General features: G+C 39.5%; 1 protein-coding gene and 1 non-coding gene across 2 annotated transcripts; one reads left to right on the plus strand and one right to left on the minus strand.

Annotated features, from left to right (window-relative positions):
• Nucleotides 1-849: 849 nt before the first annotated feature.
• Nucleotides 850-13613, minus strand: mapk11 (mitogen-activated protein kinase 11). Its single transcript, XM_030149819.1, has 12 exons — nucleotides 13372-13613; nucleotides 7747-7876; nucleotides 7578-7636; nucleotides 7229-7340; nucleotides 6263-6292; nucleotides 5733-5780; nucleotides 5531-5645; nucleotides 5358-5429; nucleotides 5007-5086; nucleotides 4691-4769; nucleotides 4317-4490; nucleotides 850-3666 (listed from the first exon to the last, which is right to left on the minus strand). Exons 1-12 carry the CDS (start codon nucleotides 13482-13484, stop codon nucleotides 3593-3595), a joined length of 1086 nt encoding a protein of 361 aa, XP_030005679.1. The 5' UTR covers nucleotides 13485-13613; the 3' UTR covers nucleotides 850-3592.
• A 4684-nt stretch (nucleotides 13614-18297) lies between these two features.
• trnaq-uug (transfer RNA glutamine (anticodon UUG)) lies at nucleotides 18298-18369 on the plus strand. The gene has a single exon. It is a non-coding gene; the product is annotated as a tRNA-Gln (tRNA).
• Nucleotides 18370-20585: the final 2216 nt, after the last annotated feature.

Here is a 20585-nt window from a genome sequence, read left to right on the forward strand (position 1 = left end):
TGAATAATGGATGTATGGAACACTGATAATTGTTTCCGCACACTTCGATACTAAATTTTGGGACACTACCCAACTACCATTTGTAGGACTTTCCATTCTTGTTGATTTGAAATTTTGTCATGATTTTAAATATTCTTGTTAATAATGATCAAACCTGTCACATTAGTATTTCTATTCAGGCTGATGTTTGTTTCTAAGTGAGAGTTGAAGAAACCAGATGAGTCAGACTGTCACTTATGGTTTAAAATGATCATTTATGTTCAGAACATGACAAATATTTCAGAAATCTAGAGGGAAAAACATTTGAAACAATTACAATAATAGAAAATGTTGATGTTCAGCAAAATTAAATTGAACAAACTGAGGCATTTATTGTATAGATGACAATGTAAATTAAGTCAACACTAAAGAGGATTTATAAACTTTTATTGTGAAACTTATCACAATATTTAATTATCTTGACACTTCTCATTGTTGTTTTGTAAATCAACTCTGTATTAACAATGTCAACATGGTGTGTTTGTAATAATCTTAAAACAGACCTTTTTTTTTGTTATTACTATATTTTATGCATTAGTGGTATTCTGTGTTTTTGATATCATATATATTCCACTATTGTACTATACTCACTATTATATTATATTATATTATATTATATTATATTATATTATATTATATTATATTATATTATATTATATCAGTGCACAGTCCAGGCCAGAAAACATAGCCTTCATCGCCCTATGACTTGACCTCACCTAAATTATAGCCACAAATATGGGAATACATTATCATTTACACACTTATATATCCATGTTTTGTCTATGGCATATCATAAATGAGACAAAAACATTCTGACAAAAAGAAATATTGTTATTTATTCTCTGAAGATTTGCTTGGTCATGTTACCCATCGATGATGAGCGAGAAGATCATCCGAAACTTAAGAGCGGACATTCGATTTAGTGACTCATCATGGCTACTGCTGAATTACATGCCACCATGTATTCAAAAGACACCTCTAACTGGTAACATACATACAGTACATACATACACCTATACATATACAATCAGTTTGCAGTTACTATTCAAATCCACCACATGTACAACATCCACATAAGCACAGAACATATCCACATTCAGAAAATGACAGAGCTGAAACAAGCTGGGACAGACAGTTTTGATTCATTCAGACTAAACCTTCAGGTCGCTTGGGGTTAATGCATGACCTGCACAAAAGGCTACATGTTGAACTCCAGTCTGAACCACTGTGGTGGCAAAACACTGTTTCAAAAGAATTTCTAAGTTTGGTCTTTTCAGTAACACAAATGTCTCTTTAAGGCTGAAACTGGTTGAATTAAACTGACGTCAGTGGAGGGTTCTTTTTAATGTTACAGTAGACTCAGCAGACACCACTCCTGATCTTGGAAGGAGATAATGTTCTACACAGCTCAACTTACAAAGTAAAGGTTACTATTTATTTATTTTTACAGCCGCATTTTAAGACATTATACAAACTGTTTTTCCAAAAATCTTGATTTTGTGTTGTGTTCTTTTTTTACAAACACCTGTTTGTTTCCTTCACAGTTACCAGGTAGTTCAACCATAGCTGAGCTGGAGCTCCACCCATGTCCATATTCAATGTTGTAGACTGTTCTTTATTACTCTCCAATCATCTAATTATTTCTGATTAGTAAGGAGGATTCAAGCAAGACTGATTGAGGTGGAAAGGTGTCATGTAAGAATAGTTTAACCAAATACAAACCTAAAAATGCAAGGAAATTAATCCAAATAAGATTGCCTAGCCTGATTACAACATTTAGGTGTTACAAAATGATACAATTTTGGTAAGTTTCACATTATTGTTCATACGGTGGATTTAGAATTGTAAATACAATAATTATTGTACATCTGGAAACACTGATTCCAATGTGCATTATCTGACGGTAGTGTGTGGCTTCACAATTCTGCCTCAAAAACACATCATACTGACAGAAAATACATCCTATAAATTTGTATTTCATTCAGACTGATGTGTCAGAACTAAACTAATAAAATTAGCTATAATATTTGGCCTGCAACATATTGATACTGTCCGAACACACTGTGGTTTAACTCTACCAGTTATTTGTACCTTAGCGAGACATTTGCACACCAGATTACTGCAAAATAAATGACACACTGTAAGTTAGGAAGTCAACCACTTGTTATAATAATCAGTATACCCGCTGAGCTCATGCTGCATGTGTTAGATTATACAAACATTACCCGTGAACACGTTCCTTAATATAACAGGGGATGTAATAAAGTTATAACAACCTCCAGTATCAAGGGTGAAAGTATCTGTTTTCACACCTTTATGGAGAATTTCCTTTAACATCCTCTTGCGTTAAACTGAAACTGAGGTCACATGAAGACTTACTAATTAGCTCCCTCTTGTTTCAATTAGCCGAACATGGCTACTTAATGTGAATCATCCGCTGTAGTGTTTGACCAGACATTGCTTAGATGGAGCTACCAGTTGTACAATATGTTATTATCTGGCACTGTTCCATATCTTCTGCAAACTGTTTCTAACAGTTTATGAAATACCCATAATCTCAATTAGTGTAAACAAAACCCAGCTGTAAAAGTCACCGCAGAGAACTATGGAAAGTTGATGCCGCGGTGCCAAAGCCAACAGATGATCATACTATAAATCATCCATCAGAGGAAACTGTGTATAAGACACAAGGTCACACTGTAAACACAGACCTGCTTCACAGTCACCATGTTCCAGCTTTGGTGTGTATTAATTTCCTTACTAATTAATAGCACAGTTGGTGTTTACTATTCTATGAGCAGGAAGAACAATGTTTTTGTGTGATTTTCTAGGCTTCGACACAGTCGTCGTGCAGAAAAGATAAAGACAGAAGGTGAACGATGGTTGCATATCCCGGTAGTTCTTTTCTCTGTCTTTCAAGATGGTTTTAAACCGGTGTAGCAAATGCAATAAGCAGTTTAAGTAGTTATCATATAGTAATATGCTGTGATAATAAGATGCACAGAAATCATGCAGTAGTATGCAGGCTAATTGCTAAGCTGTTCTGTGACATGACCTGGCATTGCTGCAAGCCTTTAAACATGAATTCCAAATGTCAAAGTCTTCGGACTGACTGCTTTTAGTATTTGTCAAAATGAGGGACCAGATGTGCTCTGTTGCTGCTTTGGAAATCCTAGTGTGCATTTTTATTTGTCATTCACCTTAAATACTTCTCCATGAGTCTGTAAACACAGTTCAGTTCTGTAAAGTTGCGCCCTTGTATGAATCCTCATGTCCACAGAGATGTCTGATGAAGCCACTTTGAATAGTTCCTTATTTCACCTTCACTCAGTAGAAACATAGGAGGAAGCAACTTTGTACACACTCATCCTGATGCCTTGGAGATTGTCCTTGTCTGCTGCTCAAACAGATTCATGACAGGCAGTCAAACACAGTCACACTGAGCAGGGAAAAGGCGCCATGCCTCAGGAATGAGCTTTCTTCACTTTGCTTGCCCCACTTCTTCTCTCACTGATAGAATACACAGTCCTTTTTTGGCAGAGCAGAAAGAGGCCTACTGCTCCACCTGAAGGCTATCAGTCTTGCTGACAGGCTCTTTGAAGCTGTTCACCTCCTCAAATACCAACTCTGTGGACATGCAATAGAGAAATGTGTGAGTCGAGATGTACAAGGAGGAAGAAGAGTATTATTCAACATAAAAGAAACACTGTAAAAGAAAAAAACACTTCAATTGTCAGAACATTATACCAAAAGAATATCTGTTACAAGTTTTTGGTCAGTGTTATGATTGCTGTGTTTCTTCAGCTTCTTGTGTTTGTATATTAAAGAAACTAAAAATTAGGAAGCAAACCACGCAGAATTATCCACTCTGACTCACATCAGCACTGTGGCATTTCACAAGTCATGAAATTCCCCGATGCACTGAAATGTAATAATTTTAAGAATATCTTAAAACCCATTTTGTTACTTGCTGGTGGAGTCAGCATTCCTGCAAAACTGATGCAAGCTTCAGCTCTTGCACAATCCCCAATGTGCGAAGATTGACGCTCACTTAGGATCTGGGGTGTAAATTTATGCAACTTCCTTAACCGCATATCACAAAGTGCCCTACTTAAATGTAAAAGGGAACTGGGAACATTATTCTGAAAAAGAGAAATGGCCAATATCAAGGACTTTTAACAAATATCGTGTACATGCTGCAACCACATCAGATTTTCACTGACAGTAATGGAAATAAAAGTGCACTTCCTCTTTAAACTGGAAAACGTCTAACCCACCTTTCCATTCTTCTAGAGTGCGGTCTTTACTCTCCAGTGTTTGATCATAAGGCGGGGCCTCTGGCTCATCATCTGGGTCATGGTACTGCGAGAAGTATGGGTGGGATAGTGCCTCGCTGGCGGAGATCCTCCCATCACAGTCCAGGACCAACATACGCTTCAACAGGTCAACAGCTAACAGCAAAAGACAGAAATAGCAACGTCAAACAGCATGGTAAAAAGTGACAAAGGATGTGGAAGCAAGGATGACCTTCCAAATCCCATCCAAAAAGCTAATCTGTAATATGGACACAGTAACTCGAGCTTTAGGAGATTTCCAAAGCCTCTGAATTCAATTTAAGATCTGATAATCCAATCTGCGGTGTATCACCCACCTAGTGGATTTGCTCCTCTAAAGATCTTTTCCAGGTCTTGCTGTGGCATGAAGGGCAGAGACTGAATGTATTTCTGTGCCTGAAAATAGAGACCAGCTTTCAACCTATGACATGCAATAATACAGATCACCAGGAGTAAAACTGATTCTGACACTGACAGTTATAGACAGTTCAATCAACAGCCATCTGACTTAAGTGACTAATCAATCAGACCATTTTAACAGGTTTTCTGTGTCACTGAACATTCATTTTCACATTCCTGTTCAACCTAATTTCTCTTCCATATTAACTCTTCATCCTTTTTTCCCTCGCTCACATGTTCAGAGCAGATCTTCTTCAACAGCTCAGGTGTCGGAGTTCCAACCACCTCCATGATTCTTTTAAGCTGGTCAATATCTGTGTGCAGGGCGGGTTAAGGGCCATTAAATATGACCTACATAGAAACTTCTTGCTGAACATTGATGAGAGGAACGTAATTTCAGTCCTTTGTGATTCCTTCTATTCATTTGCTGATTACCTTCCCTTCAGAAAGGCCTTGGATTGTAATGCAAATCCCCTAGAAGTCTCTGTGGACAGAGTAGTTTCAAGCGGTAGTGGAAGGTTGAGCCGCTAAAATAAAATAAGAATAATCTGCAAACTGCGGTGGACACATGTGAATAAAGGATACAGTCAGTGCCAGGAAAAAGAACTTTTCCCTTGAGCAGCTCTCCCATAATGCATCCCACTGACCAAATATCAACTGGAATAGAAACAACAGAGGTTTAATAATCCAACCAATATTCAAATTAAGTTACTTAGGAAAGGAAGAAGACATTTGCATAGGATGGCATCATTTCTCACCATTCTGATTGTAATGCATCCAGTTCAGCATGATCTCTGGTGCTCGGTACCAGCGGGTCGCCACATATCCTGTCATCTCATCATCTGTCTGTCTGGCCAATCCAAAGTCGAGGATCTGTGGGACCGGAAGACAGTTCCTCAAAATGATAATGGGTTCAATTTAAAGGGGAAGGGTTATTGGTTTAAATGGAGTCAGGCATACCCTTAACTCACAATCTTCATTTACAGCCACATTACTTGGCTTCAGGTCCTGGGAAAGAAAACAAAATAGACAAAGAAAAAGAGAAGTATGATGAGAACAGGGATGCACTCAGAAGTAAGAGGGATTGATGTTAATCTACACTACCGGACTTAACTCTGGGAAAATTTGTGGGTTTTTTTACCCTAGGAACGCATAGAATACACATCTTTAAGTTTTAATGTGTCTAGTGCGTCTGGACTAGATGCTCCTCTACAGCGCAAATGGTCCATAATTTCTTCCTGATCCACAATAAAATTTTAGATCCCCTAAGGAAATCATTGCAAGATCATGTTGTGCAGCATATATACATATATATATATATATATATATATGTACAGTTCTGTAAGACTGTGCTTTGCCAACTTTAATGCTCCTTCAGTGATTAAAAAAAAAACAGAGACCTGCCAATATAAGACATCTTTTAACCCTGCAAAATGTTCTCTTAAAGTTGAAAGTCAAAATGATATGAGGAATGAAGAGGTAGCACTCACTCTGTGAATCAGCCCTGCTGAATGGATGTACTGTTCCACAGGCAATGGGGTGGAGGAGGAGGAAGGACAGAGGGGACATAAAAAAGACAGGGGTCAACAGTGCGGTTCACCATATTAGCCTCTGCCTAAAGGGAGACTGCTTTTGTCTGTCTCATGGTAACAGGACTCGGCTGGGCTGATTCAGTATTTGCAGGAAACCCATAGTATAAAAATATGACAATCATCATAAGAAAACTAATAACAAGGCCCAATCCAAATTCATCCCTTGACCCTATCCCTTACCCTCCCCCTTGGCCCTTGCACTTGACACTACCCCTTGAAAGAGAGTTGCAAGGGGTAGGGGTTGAAACATTCTCCTATGAAATAGGACAACCCTTCCAGACCTGTTATGTCATCAGCAGTCATCGATGCCACTATAAACAGATGCGACAACTTTGTTTCCAAAAGTATTCCCCGTGCCGTCAGCAGCTGTTCCATGGGCTTTGGTCATCTTTTTGTAGCTATCAACTATAAACTGCAGAAATGCGTCTATAACACATTGAAAATGCATTAAACGGACAATCAAATGATTAAGTTGTTTACGCAGAAAATACATACATATGTGTGTTTCTTTCATCACACTGCTGCACTTTTTTGCTGTGTTTACCTCCATCTTGCTGATGATTCAAACAGAATTATGGGAGATTTCTCATACCCCTCCATTTGTAATATGGTCCTGAAAAATCTCAGTTTCAAGGGCCAAACAGCCCTCCCCCTTAGCCCTTCCCCTCTGACTCATCGAGAATTGAGACACCCCTACCCCTTCACATGAACGCACAAAATGGAGGGGTAGGGGTAAGGGGCAGGGCCAAGGAGTGAATTGGGATTGGGCCCAAGACTGCCATTCCGATTGCACATTAGCACAAATGCTATGCAGTGTTGTGTTTTCTGTATAATATACCACATGTTTGTGATGCAGGAAATTACCTTGAGGCCACGTAGAAGCTGATAAATTAAGAACTGCACATGCTCATCAGACAACCTTTGAAATTTGACAATATTGTTGAGGTCTGCTCCCATCAGGTTAGTCACCAGGTAGCTGGAAAAGGGGAGAGCAGATGTACATGTGAACGGGGGGTTGGGGGAGTCAGAGAAGAACAATATGAGGCTGCCATGGCAACAGTCAGACATCCCTACAAGCCTGTAATCCCCACAGGATCGCCTCCCCTCACCACATGAACATGCCCCCCAGTAGCAAATTAGTCATTGCTTTGTTTTTTGGTGAAATTTAGACAGCTCTATGACAAGAGGAGTCATGAAGAGATGAAAGATTTACAGCTCATTGAAGTCTTCTAATGTTGCAGCGGGTGAGAAGACATCCAGTAGTCCTATAACCTGCAGAAACAGAGACAGAGACAAACAGAGGTGATCGATAACAGAGCGGAAATATGCATATATAGAGCTGCGTCTATCTGTCTCTGGGTATTTTTATAAGAAGCACTAACATTCTCATGTTTCATGTGCTTGAGCAGTCTGAGTTCCCGGTACGAGCGGCGGCTGTGGATGAGAGACTGAAAAGGCCTGGACAGCTTCTTCACTGCAACTTTTTGCCGTAAGACGACATCATATGCCGAACTGTAGAGAGGAAACAGAAATTGAAGTATTTTTGTAACTACATCAGTATTGCAATATAATCTTGGAATTTATCTGATGGGTGAGGAAGTGCAATAGACTGGCAGAAAAAATGCACTAAAGGAGAAAATGCAGTGACAGAGGATGTGGTGGAACAAGAGGAGTGGGGATGTCGGATATTATACGAGTGCACCAGTTTGTTTCATCTGGCTCTTTTGAAATGTAAATGTCACTCCATGTATCGAACGCTGAGCAGGGCTGCTTCTGTCTTTGAGGCTGCCAATATCTTCTCAGGCTTAGCCACTTTTCAAAGCTCTCTGCAATAATAATAATAAGAGTAATACAGCCATCTGTGAGCGGAACAGACAAACGGGAAGGAAACAAGGGTGAGAATTGAGAAATGCTGAGGAGCACTGCAGAAACAGAGCAGACAGCAGGAAGCGAAACACTGGGTGCAAAAAGCAGACATTTAAGGTCGAACTACAAGAGTGTATCTAGTGGATTTAGTGTATGTCATTTTAATATTCTGTGCCAATAGTTTGTACCTTTACTATGTGAAATGTACTGTTAGTTTATTGCATTATCTGCTGCCCTTAAGTACTTTCAGGGAAATTCCCCACCTTGTTTACAAGTGATTCTGCATGTGTCAGGACGTTTGACATGCGTTCATCATGTAATGGAAAAGCCACAACCTGTTTCATCATCTTGTACAAAATTTCCAGCATTGCATTTTTGAAACATTTTTTTTCCAGTATTAGATGCCAAATACTTGATCAACACTACTTTCTATGTAAATAAACTTAATTTTTTTTGTTTTTGTTTTTGTTTTGTTTTTTACAAATGTAGAAGGTCAAAGCAGCAGATTGAATGTATTCTGTGATTGTGATTTAGTGATTTATTCCAAACATGCAATGAAATTTAACATATATGCACTAGCAAAACATACATAATAATGCAAACATCAAGAATCATAACAATCTTAGACAGAAGGAAAGCACAATAGTTCCATTTACATGCCCGAAAAGGGGTGGGAAGAAGTGCAACTTATTAAATCCCACCCCCTCTCCCTACAATACTATTAATAATATATGTCCCTCTTCCTTTTACATTACTCCTCTATATTTACATATCTATTCACACACACACACACACTCATTCATCCATATACACATACATACATTTATAAATATATACACAACACAGAAATACACATATAATCTTTTGCCAATGCCTTTCTTAGTTGTGCTGGCAAATAAATAAAAAAATAATAACTAACTCAAGGAATTAATTGTAACTACCAGATTGTTTTATTTCCACAGTATGAACCCAGTCTAAATCTTACTGTATCATTTCACGGTGACCTGTAATGCTTACACGCTTGAATACAGTCACGCTCACTACAGTGCATCCATGTGGCTCTCTGTTTGGAGATCACCCGTTGCTACTCCGGATGCCCCTGCCAGGCTTGAGCCAGTCTGCTCTGACAGGAACCAGGCCTCACCATCTCACACATGCCTTCCTCGCTGTCATCTTCCATACATGGGATGACTGCGGCACGCTCAGCACATTTGAGCAAAGGCATTGATTTCTCTCCTCTTCTTTAGTCTCTGTATTCTTTTTTATCTGGGCTCTTAATGCACCTCCGGTTTCATAGAGACAGAGAGGGAGGATGGGTAAACTGTATCCAGTGAGAGATGGTATCAGGTCACTGTTTATCCACTACAGAAAATTTCTACATGTGCATTTTTAATAAGACTCATTCTGATAAAAACTAAGAAAAACTCATGTGCATGAAAGGGACTTTTGTCATTAATTTGATAATGCTGCTTGATTCTTGCATAAAACAGCATCCAAATCAATGCATGTAAGCATTATACCATGAAGCGGTACAGTATCTTCAGCATTCTCACCCTTTGCATGCATTTGTTGGTTTTAAGTAGTCATATAAAAATAAATATCTATCTAAATTTGATCTAGTTTATCATATCCAATCAACAATTTGACAAGCAAAGACAAAACATTTCTGACAGGAGAAAATGAAGCAGTCATGTATTATTCATAACTATCCAAGCAAAAGGCTTCATGCCAAACTTCTGTTTTACTGAACAGATGTTACATAGGCTGACATGAGATGAAAGCAGCCTTGATGAGCTTAGCGCGTACTTTCTCAGTCTCCACTGGTCCAAAACTGGCCCAATTTTTGTCCCGGGAAACAGAGGCAGGAAAGAGAATATTCAATAGGATTAGGGTTTGGCAACAAGACAATGAACCAGGATTAGAGCTGGGATATGACAGTGTTAAGACCTCCAAACTTTTTGAGTCATGACTTATCAAAATTGCAGAGGCGCTGGATGTTAAATTATTTAAAGAGCTTTGTATTTATGATGGTACCATCTCTCTCTGGTGTCTGTGTTTTGCTACAGTTAGCTGCCGCATATCTACTGTACTATTCTGTTTCTATACTCTATTTCTGTGCCTTTTGGATCATTCCCTCCCATGAGTGAAGGTAATATAGCTAGTACTTTAACTTCACTTATAATAGATTATGCTGCCTTGTTGGATCCTTAACCTCAGGTCTGCAGTCTCAAGAGGCTTGCCGAGAGCACAAACTGCTATTTGAGATAAATGAGAGCTGTTTTTCCTGTGAGTCTCAAGAGGTACTATCGTCACCCCCCACACATAGACACAACACACTGAAACCCCATCCCCCCACCATTTGCTAATCAAGTCATGAGATGAGAAAGTCAATGACAAAGGATGGAGATCAACGCTAACAATGCAGGGCAGTGCAGGGTGGTGTGTGAAGGAATGTGCTTTGTGTGTGTGTAACTTAAGAAAGTAAAGCAAGCATTTGTCCTGGGCTTCACAATTCAGAATGTAGAGTCCTACAAAGATGTCAGTGATTGTTGACTTTAAGAGGCTGATATAATAACGATAGGTTGGAACAGGAAGAAGACAATTAATCAGATGGCATCAAATCATTTACCTCCCCCCCAAAAAAACAAAAAAAAACAACAAAAAAACCGCACAACCGGATATATACACCACTTTAACTTCATCCGAAATTTTGTAACTAGTGACCTACACACATCCAAGTCAAAGCAATAATTAAAATAAATGGGGGTAGATCACCTAACATCTTGAATTTCCCTCGTGGTTAATAAAGTATCTATCTATCTATCTATCTATCTATCTATCTATCTATCTATCTATCTATCTATCTATCTATCTATCTATCTATCTATCTATCTATCTATCTATCTATCTATCTATCAAAAATAATGTAATTTATCAGTGAAATTGGAAATAAATATCAAAGTAATTCTAAAATCGAGGAGATTCTAGGTTTCTTTGGCCCACTATTTTCCCTCAAAGTTCATAATTCCAGTTAAACTTAAGTTCTTCTGATACTAACAGACGGTAAAACATCCTGTCAGTGCAAATGAATTAGTCTATCCTTCACACTCTCTCTGTGGCTCGTAGCTCCTCTGATTACTACAAATAAACCAGACACATTAATGGCATGACTTCCTGTGAGGCAGGACACTGAGGGTTTATAAAAACTCATTAACTGGCCACAGAGTTTCTGCAAATCATTCTTAACAATACGACATAAAATGGTAAATCCAGAAGAAATTCACCCTGATTTTATATACTCTTGTTTACATACTCTGCACATTAGAAATCACTATATATGAAAGAGTGAAAGATGGAAATGAGAATTTGAGCCTGCTTTCATAATTTATAGTATGTCTAAGCTGTGACAGTTTTATGATAATTAAAAATAATTTACTGAAGCTTTAGAGAGCAGTTTAATGGGAAGTATTGGTGGTAGGGAATATTCCTGGAGATGAAGGAATCCCTTGGAGCAATGAAATATTGGACTAAAATGTGGCATTTTTAGTAACTGTAGCTGCACAGATGAATATATAAAGCTGCAGTACAAGCACAATGATAAACTCACATCCCTCTCCAATAAACACTGTGTGAATTTCACATCTGACCTGGAAGTAGGCTGTTGGGGAGAAATGATGATGTGTAGGGATTAGGGTGTGGCTGAACAAGTGAACATATCAGCTTCACATCATTTTCTATAAGTCAGTGTATCATCTGACACAGTACAGCACCAAGTACAACACTGGTATTAGGTGGAAGTAACCAGCCTCCATCGAAACTAGAGCACAGATGGAAATTCTGAACCAGAATGGTTTCTCCACTGGAATAGCATGTCTAATTTAGGAAACAAACAATCCCCTATTCCTCAGTAATATTGGAAGAAAACGGTCTTATTCCTTAAGAAATTCTCTTATGATACTCTGATGGAAAGGTGTGAAAAGTGATGTCAACCTACAGCAGCCCAAATTAAAATTAGCAGCCACTGATACTCCTTTGGCTACACATACACGAGAAAATGATTTAACATCAAACTTCAAAGTGCACAGTCAGAAATCTGGACTCACAATACACTGCGTCCTTTTCTAATCTATTTGGTTCAAAGTACCATAAGACTACCATGCCATAGCCTTAGTGGAGTGGAGGCCTCCTACTTTCAGAGACACATCTTCAGACTTGGGGGTAACTCACTGCTATTATGATGCTGTCTACACATAAGGTTGCATAAAGCAGCTTAAACAGGTTAGGCTTGTGTTCAAAACAGGATCAGTTACATTTACAAACCATTCCCTCTATATTTCCTTAGATAACCATCAGCTCACTACTATAGCTTGATTAAAATGGACTGTCAGAGGTGGATATCACCATGACACATCGCCATGGCAACGGGATCTCACTGGCTGGTACATATTAGTTAAAAATAAAGCCATTGGCTGCTGCAGATTAGCTATCTGTGCACACTGAGGGATGTACAGACAGGGGGGGTGGGTGTGCAGGTACAGTACATACTAATCCCAGAGCCTGGATGGGCACACTTGATGAGTTTCCAGAGACAGCAGCTGTCACCAGATCCGTTTCCAGATGTGGCATCTTTAGGGTACCACTGCCTGTGCATACTGATTGTTTTTTTTTTGTTTTTTTTAAGAACATAATGATATAGAGACTATGTGTGTGCATGCATAGGCGGGTGGGGGTTATTGGGGAAATTCCTGGGCTAATGTTGTGTCATTCTGTAAAGGAGCATAAAAGAAACTGAGCTGTTAGTGGCACTAGTACTGCTGATCTGCTGTTTTCTGCAGGGCTGACAATAGGCTACATGTAGCCTAATGCATTCTTATTTGTAACCAAAACTGAAACATTATGATTGTTTCATTTTAATGTTGATCATGCATGCAGCTAAAAATGCTATGGATCAGTATTAATACGTATTGGCAGTAATAAAAACACAACGATTAGTGTCCATAAGCAGCTCATCTGATGCCACAGCCAACATTATAGGACTTAAGCATCGCTATGCTGATGCATCAAGACCAGTTTACGGTAAATGTTGTAGCAGTGCCTCGCCCCTCCGCCTTCCTCTCACACAGACTGGAATAAACACTCACCACACCGAACCGTAGGCTCCAGAGCCCACCGGCGTCAGGTTCTGGTACCGCTCCGGAACCTCCCAGACAGTCTTGTTCAGCTCCTGCCGGTAAAAGCCCGGTCTGGCAGACATGTCTACAGCCCACAGACGCACACCGGACTGAGGATGTGAGGAGAAGGGGAGAGGGGGGATGGACACGGAGGATAGGACCGGAGGCTGGGGCCGCTGCCTGCTGAGCCGGATCAGAGCTGCTGCTGCTGCTGAACGCCGCACCGGACAGTGACAGCCTCCCTCTGCCTCCCCCCCCACCAAGGAGCCTCCCCCACCCCCTGCCCGTCCCCCCGACACCCACTGAGAAACTTACACTGCACACACACTCATACTATAACACAAACTGGAGACACTCATTTATTTATTTATTTATTTTTTAATTATTATTTGACTTGATATCTGCATTAACATTTTATAGACAATCTTATATTTAATTTCAACTTGTATCGACTCACATCTTGGCATTTGTTAATCTGTTTCAGTTATTATTTCGTAAGGGTTTTATTCTTAGTTTCGATGTTTTTAATTCACTTTAATAGCAGAAAACACAAAACGCTTAAAAAAAAAAAAAAAAAAAAGTAGCAGGAACAGTGTAAATCCCACTACTGCCATCTAGTGGTTTAAATATTGTAGTGCACCACAAAACACTAAAATTTCCTTTTAATGCTGCTCAACTGGGTTTTAGACGTGAAATAAATAAATAAATAAATAAATACATATATACATACATACATAAATGTAATAATATTGAATCCCTATCTAGACTACAAGGCTCCTTGTACATAGTGAATGCATGACGTTTAATTCAAGATAACGAGAACAAAAGACAAAAAAATGATTCGATAAATAAAAAATAAACAGTGTCTGATGTTGCACATGGTTCGCTGTCTGTTGGTCTGTGAACGCACCATCGGCTAATTGTTGCTATTTTCCCGACGATCTCACCAACTTTCCAAGTAAGAAAAATAATAATAATAATAATAATAATAATAATAATAATAATAATAATAATAATAATAATAATAATAAAATATGTAGATTTTAAGTTGTCTTCACCAAAAGCAAACTTAAAAAAAAGACTGACTCCAATATGATTACTCCCCATGACAGACGATAGGAGTTACATTTATTGTTGACTAACTAGCTACAGTTAGCTAGCAAAAAAACTGTCCTGAATGTTTCCTAAAAAGTTGAAATATGTTTGAAATTTGTGTATGAGCAATAAAAAAAAATGCTCTTGAAATGTACTACAGGTACAAATTTTGACAAAATATTGGAATGCCGACAGTGACTCTACATGAATTCTCCTTGTAGTAGTTCCATGGTGCAATGGTTAGCATTTTGGACTGAGTTTAAATCTCGGTGGAACCTTCTTTCAAAGGGACAAAAACAACGTACTGCATGTATTTGAATGAAAGTGATGTTGTTCTACATTGCATTTGTATATATAAGTTATTTATTACAAAAAATGTTTGCTATAACTGTGTAACAGCACAACAGGAAAGAGAAAAACTAAGGATCAAGCTCTCAGGTTGTGTGACCCTATGCTCTCATTGGCTGGCGTTCTGTGATGCTGTGCTCTGATTGGCTGGCGTTCTGTGACGCTGCGCTCTGACTGGGTGACGTTATTTGACGCTTTGCTCTCATTGGCTGGCGTTCCGTGACGCTGCACTCTCATTGGCTGACATTTTGTGACGCTGCGCTCTCATTGGCTGGCGTTCTGTGACGCTCCAGTCTCAGTGGCTGACGTTCTGTGACGCTGCGGTCTGATTGGTTGACCTTCTGTGACGCTGCGCTCTCATTTGCTGCCGTTCTGTGACGCTCCGGTCTCATTGGCTGACGTTCTGTGACGCTGCGCTCTGATTGGTTGACATTCTGTGATGCTGCGCTCTCATTGGCTGCTGTTCTGTGACGCTCCGGTCTCATTGGCTGATGTTCTGTGACGCTGCACTCTAAGTGGTTGACGTTCTGTGACGCTGCGCTCTGATTGGCTTGTGTTCTGTGACGCTGCGCTCTGATTAGCTGGCGTTCTGTGACACTCCGCTCTCATTGGCTGACGTTCTGTGACGCTGCGCTCTCATTGGCTGACGTTCTGTGACGCTGCGCTCTCATTGGCTGGCGTTCTGTGATGCTGCGCTCTCATTGGCTGACGTTCTGTGACGCTCGGCTCTCGTTGGCTTGCGTTCTGTGACGCTGCATTCTCATTGGCTGACGTTTTATGATGCTGCGCTCTCATTGGCTGGCGTTCTGTGACGCTCCAGTCTCATTGGCTGACGTTCTGTGAAGCTGCGCTCTGATTGGTTGACGTTCTGTGACGCTGCGTTCTCATTGGCTGGCGTTCTGTGACGCTGCGCTCTCATTGGCTGACGTTCTGTGACGCTCGGCTCTCATTGGCTGGCGTTCTGTGACGCTGCGTTCTCATTGGCTGATGTTTTGTGACGCTGCGCTCTCATTGGCTGGCGTTCTGTGACGCTTCAGTCTCAGTGGCTGACGTTCTGTGACGCTGCGCTCTGATTGGTTGACGTTCTGTGACGCTGCGCTCTCATTGGCTGCCGTTCTGTGATGCTCCGGTCTCATTGGCTGACGTTCTGTGACGCTGCGCTGTCACTGGCTGTTGTTCTGTGACGCTGCGCTCTCATTGGCTGACTTTTTTTGACGCTGCGCTCTCATTGGCTGGCGTTCCGTGATGCTCCGCTCTCATTGGCTGGTGTTCCGTGACGCTGCCTTCTCATTGGCTGACATTCCGTGACACTGCGTTCTCATTGGCTGGCGTTCTGTGACGCTGCGCTCTCATTGGCTGGTGTTCTGTGACACTGCGCTCTGATTGGTTGACGTTTTGTGACGCTGCGCTCTCATTGGCTGGCGTTCTGTGACGCTGCGCTCTGATTGGTTGACGTTCTGTGACGCTGTGCTCTCATTGGCTGACGTTCTGTGACACTCCACTCTCATTGGCTGGCGTTCTGTGATGCTCTGCTCTGATTGGCTGATGTTCCGTGACGCTCTGCTCTCATTGGCTGGCGTTCCGTGATGCTGCAATCTCATTGGCTGACGTTCCATGACACTGCGCTCTCATTGGCTGATGTTCCGTGACGCTGCGCTCTCATTGGCTGACGTTCTGTGATTATCCAGTCTCATTGGCTGACGATCTGTGACGCTCCATTCTCATAAGCTGACGTTCTGTGACGCTGCGCTGTGATTGGTTTATGTTCTGTGACACTGCGCTCTCATTGACTGACGTTCTGTGGTGCTCCACTCTCATTGGCTGACGTTTTGTGACGCTGCGCTCTCATTGGCTGACGTTCTGTGACGCTGCGCTGTCATTGGCTGACGTTCTGTGATGCGCCGCTCTCATTGGCTGGCGTTCCGCGACACTGCGCTCTCATTGGCTGACGTTCCATGACACTGCGCTCTCATTGGCTGATGTTCCGTGACGCTGCGCTCTCATTGGCTGATGTTCCGTGACGCTGCGCTCTCATTGGCTGACGTTCTGTGATGCTCTAGTCTCATTGGCTGACGATCTGTGACGCTCCAGTCTCATAGGCTGACATTCTGTGATGCTGCGCTCTGATTGGCTTATGTTCTGTGACACTGCGCTCTCATTGACTGACATTCCGTGACGTTCCACTCTCATTGGCTGACGTTCTGTGATGCTCCGCTCTCAGTGGCTGACGTTTTGTGACGCTGCGCTCTGATTGGCTGGCGTTATGTGATTCTAGTCGAAGTTCACCTTCCTTTAAAACCAGGCTCCTCCAAGATTTGAACTCGGGTAGCTGGATTCAAAGTGCAGAGCACGCTATGTTCAAAGACCTTCAGAAAGTGGGAAATACCAACATCAATATCCTATTCCCTTCAGCTACAAACCTGTGATTTCGTGGTAATTTCGATCCAAAGTACTGTATTTTTTGTTATTTATTTATTTATTTATTACTAAATTTATTGCCAAAAATGTTGTTTGTGAAGTATACGCATCATTCATTACATAATTTTCAGCTGGCAGGGTGAGAAATGGGCTTGGATAACATTTATCTGTATCATTTATCTGTCCATAGTTGCATTAATTTTTTGACAAGACCTTGTATTGATGATGGAGATTTGCTACTTGAAATCTTCTCCAGCTCATCCCAAAGATTCTCAATAGGAGAGTGAAATACAAGAGTGAAAAATAAAATTAAAATAATGTAAAAAAAAAAAAAAAAAAAAAAAAAAAAATTATTAATAATAATAATAATAATAATAATAATAATAATAATAATAATAATAATAAATCCTGGTGTTGTTCATCAGGAAGGAAAAAAACATTGATATTCAGACCTGGTCATTCAGTGTATTCATGTAGTACTTTGATATTTTACGGACACATATTGCTCCAATAACTTCCTGTTGTATTTATTTGTTGTTGTGTGTCTGGTGATGCTGTTACTTTCATTATTAATCATAGCCCTGAGTTCTAGTGATTGAATGAAAGAAGCCACAACTCTTCAGTGAGAGACATGGTCTGGTGCATGTTTTTGTTTTTTTTGTTTTTTGGAGGTACACAGACATCTAACTGTGGTCATAATTAGAAATAAATATTACTATACTTCTACTATAATGTATTTTTGTTATGTTAGATAATTTTTTACATACTTTGGCTTTCAAATTAGGTGTCACCAACAAAGACCTCATGGTGTTTGGCTGTCACACTTATAGCAGCATATGTTTTATATTATTGGGACAACATTTAAAAAAGACTGAAAGAAAAAACAAAAACCTTACCTGCCATGTATGCAATTATATGTAAGGTTTCATCAAACAGACATCATTTGTGCTGAGCTGCATTTCAGAAATGGACTTTGGCATTTCCCACTGTCTACAGGTCTTTGAAAATTTCATGCTATGTGTGCATCTATGTTGTGGTTCCGTGGTGTAATGGTTAGCACTCTGGACTTTGAATCCAGCGATCCGAGTTCAAATCTCGGTGGAACCTGGCTTTAAAGAAGGCCTACATTTGCATGGATCCATGTACATTCTACATGGATCAAATAAACTAGAAAAAAAACACAATTTAATGCTACAGGAGTCAGGAACGTACATTTCACAACATACTGATCTCTTTGCAGCTGCAACTGCTTCTTTTTTGGGGGAAGTAGGTGATTTTTATAAAACTGTTAACATGCCATTCAATCAATATGAAACAATAAAATTTACTCAGCCATGCATTAACTATGTTACTATGTCAGGATGACTGAGTGGTCTAAGGTGTTATGTTCAAGTCGCAGTGTGGGTTTGGAGGTGTGGGTTTGATTCCTACATTTGACAAGAAGCCTTTTTGATTTGGCGTGACATTCATAAGATGTATACAAATGTAAAGAGCAATTATATTGCTAAATAAATGGCAGATAATTGCTGTGTTGAAGTTCTACGTTTTCATAGTGTGACTGAGCTGCAGGTTTTCAGTCCTGCTAAGGGTAGGTTCCACTGAGATTTTGAACCATGACACCATGGAACCACATATAAGCTGATACACTTACCATCAATAAATAGATCTAAATTAACCACATTTATTTTCAAAATAAAAAAGTATACAAAACAAAATAAACAAAACAATTACATTTTCAAAATGTTGTATTGATACAATGTAATATTTCATTTCATAACAGGCTCTCTCGTACCGTACTGGAGTCCACGCAGTGCATACCCAGGACTACCTTCTCACTGGTCCAGTACTCGCGCACAGAACGTTTGTGTTCACACTGATAAAATTAAGCTGACTTTTGGGTCAAACAGTGTGTTTGTACGCAGTGTGAAAGTGCCCTCAATCTGTATGGTTGAAGTGCTAACCATTATAACATGAACATTTTAAGACATAATGATGAATATCATTTACAGTGTCATTTACATGGACATTGCATCCCCTACAACAGTAAAACACACTTGTTTATGATATCTAAGTCTATTCTATTCTATTCTGTTCTATTCTATTCTATTCTACTAACAACAGGAGTGGTAGAGGGGACACGTGGAGTACTAGTTTTGTGCTTTATTTAGAATCTATTCATATATATGACTCTTTTTTTAGTATTATTACTCTTCTCTTTTTATACATATATTTTTCAATTTAAAAAAAATCTTTTTTCCTAATTTTCCCTCTGTGATTGTATTATAAGGTGACATCAATAATAACCTCATAGAAATAAACACATGGCACCTGCAGTGCTGATACTGTATAGTTTATTCACATTAGCATTAACCACACACACCATGTAGCCATGAGGGACGTTTTCTTCTTTTTGTTTTTCTTCTTTATTTTGCCAACAACAGAAAGGGTTTGTTGTGGCAAGTCTGACAGGCAGAGACCACAATGGCTGAATTTATGTAATAATAAACATTCTGTCAAACTGGGGTTTATTTCCAAAAGAATGGAGGAATGACATGATCCTGTGGAGGGCAGCAAAGGACACAAAATAAGACTGTTACACATGGTTAGTGGTGAGTTTGAATAGGTCTACTGTTAGCTCTACATTCAGAATTATATATAATCTGTCCATTTAAGATTGGGTTTGTATACATTACTTAGATGCAACATTACATATTTAAATGTTATATTTAAAGAAATTAGAAATGAGATGTTTCATACACTGATTTTAGACAGGTAACAATGAACGTTTAGTGACCATCAAATATACATTTGTGATATGTTGGTTAAGTGGCCTACATTTGAGCATGTCCAGTGATTATGAGATATGGATGACACATACCCTGCAGGATACAGTTCTCTCTGTCTCTTTTTAATGCCTTTATTTATTGGCAATCTTACCACAATACAAGACACAAATAATGAACAGTAATGAAAATTAACAGAGGAAACCATGTGATGGAGGTTCAGATAAGACTAAATAAATAAATAAATACATTTTCATTCATCAGAAAATATGTAAAACATTAAGGCAGTACAAAAAACTAATTTGAAAAATGTAAAATATTGTTAAAAGTTCATGGATCTTTACTGCTTTTTTTAAGTTGTGCAGTAAATATGCATATGTTTTGAATTAAAATTTGGTTTTAGACCATTTAATTGTGTGTATGAACCTTATGAAGTATTGGAGTTTTTATATACAGTATATATTTTTCACTAGAATATGCTTTTTATGTGAATTTTCTTAAAGAACCAACAATACAATCAAACGTTACAGACAGCAGACA

This window comes from Sphaeramia orbicularis, chromosome 12 (genome assembly GCF_902148855.1).
Source record: "Sphaeramia orbicularis chromosome 12, fSphaOr1.1, whole genome shotgun sequence".
Classification (NCBI taxonomy): Eukaryota; Metazoa; Chordata; class Actinopteri; order Kurtiformes; family Apogonidae; genus Sphaeramia; species Sphaeramia orbicularis.

Excerpts from the sequence above, each read along its gene's own strand:
- mapk11 (XM_030149819.1), bottom strand. The coding sequence starts at position 13,484 with ATGTCTGCCAGACCGGGCTTTTACCGGCAGGAGCTGAACAAGACTGTC. Across the intron at positions 5,781-6,262 it reads CAGCAGGGCTGATTCACAGA|GACCTGAAGCCAAGTAATGT; the intron begins GTGAGTGCTACC and ends TTTCTTTCCCAG. Across the intron at positions 5,430-5,530 it reads GATGCATTACAATCAGAATG|TTGATATTTGGTCAGTGGGA; the intron begins GTGAGAAATGAT and ends TTTCTATTCCAG.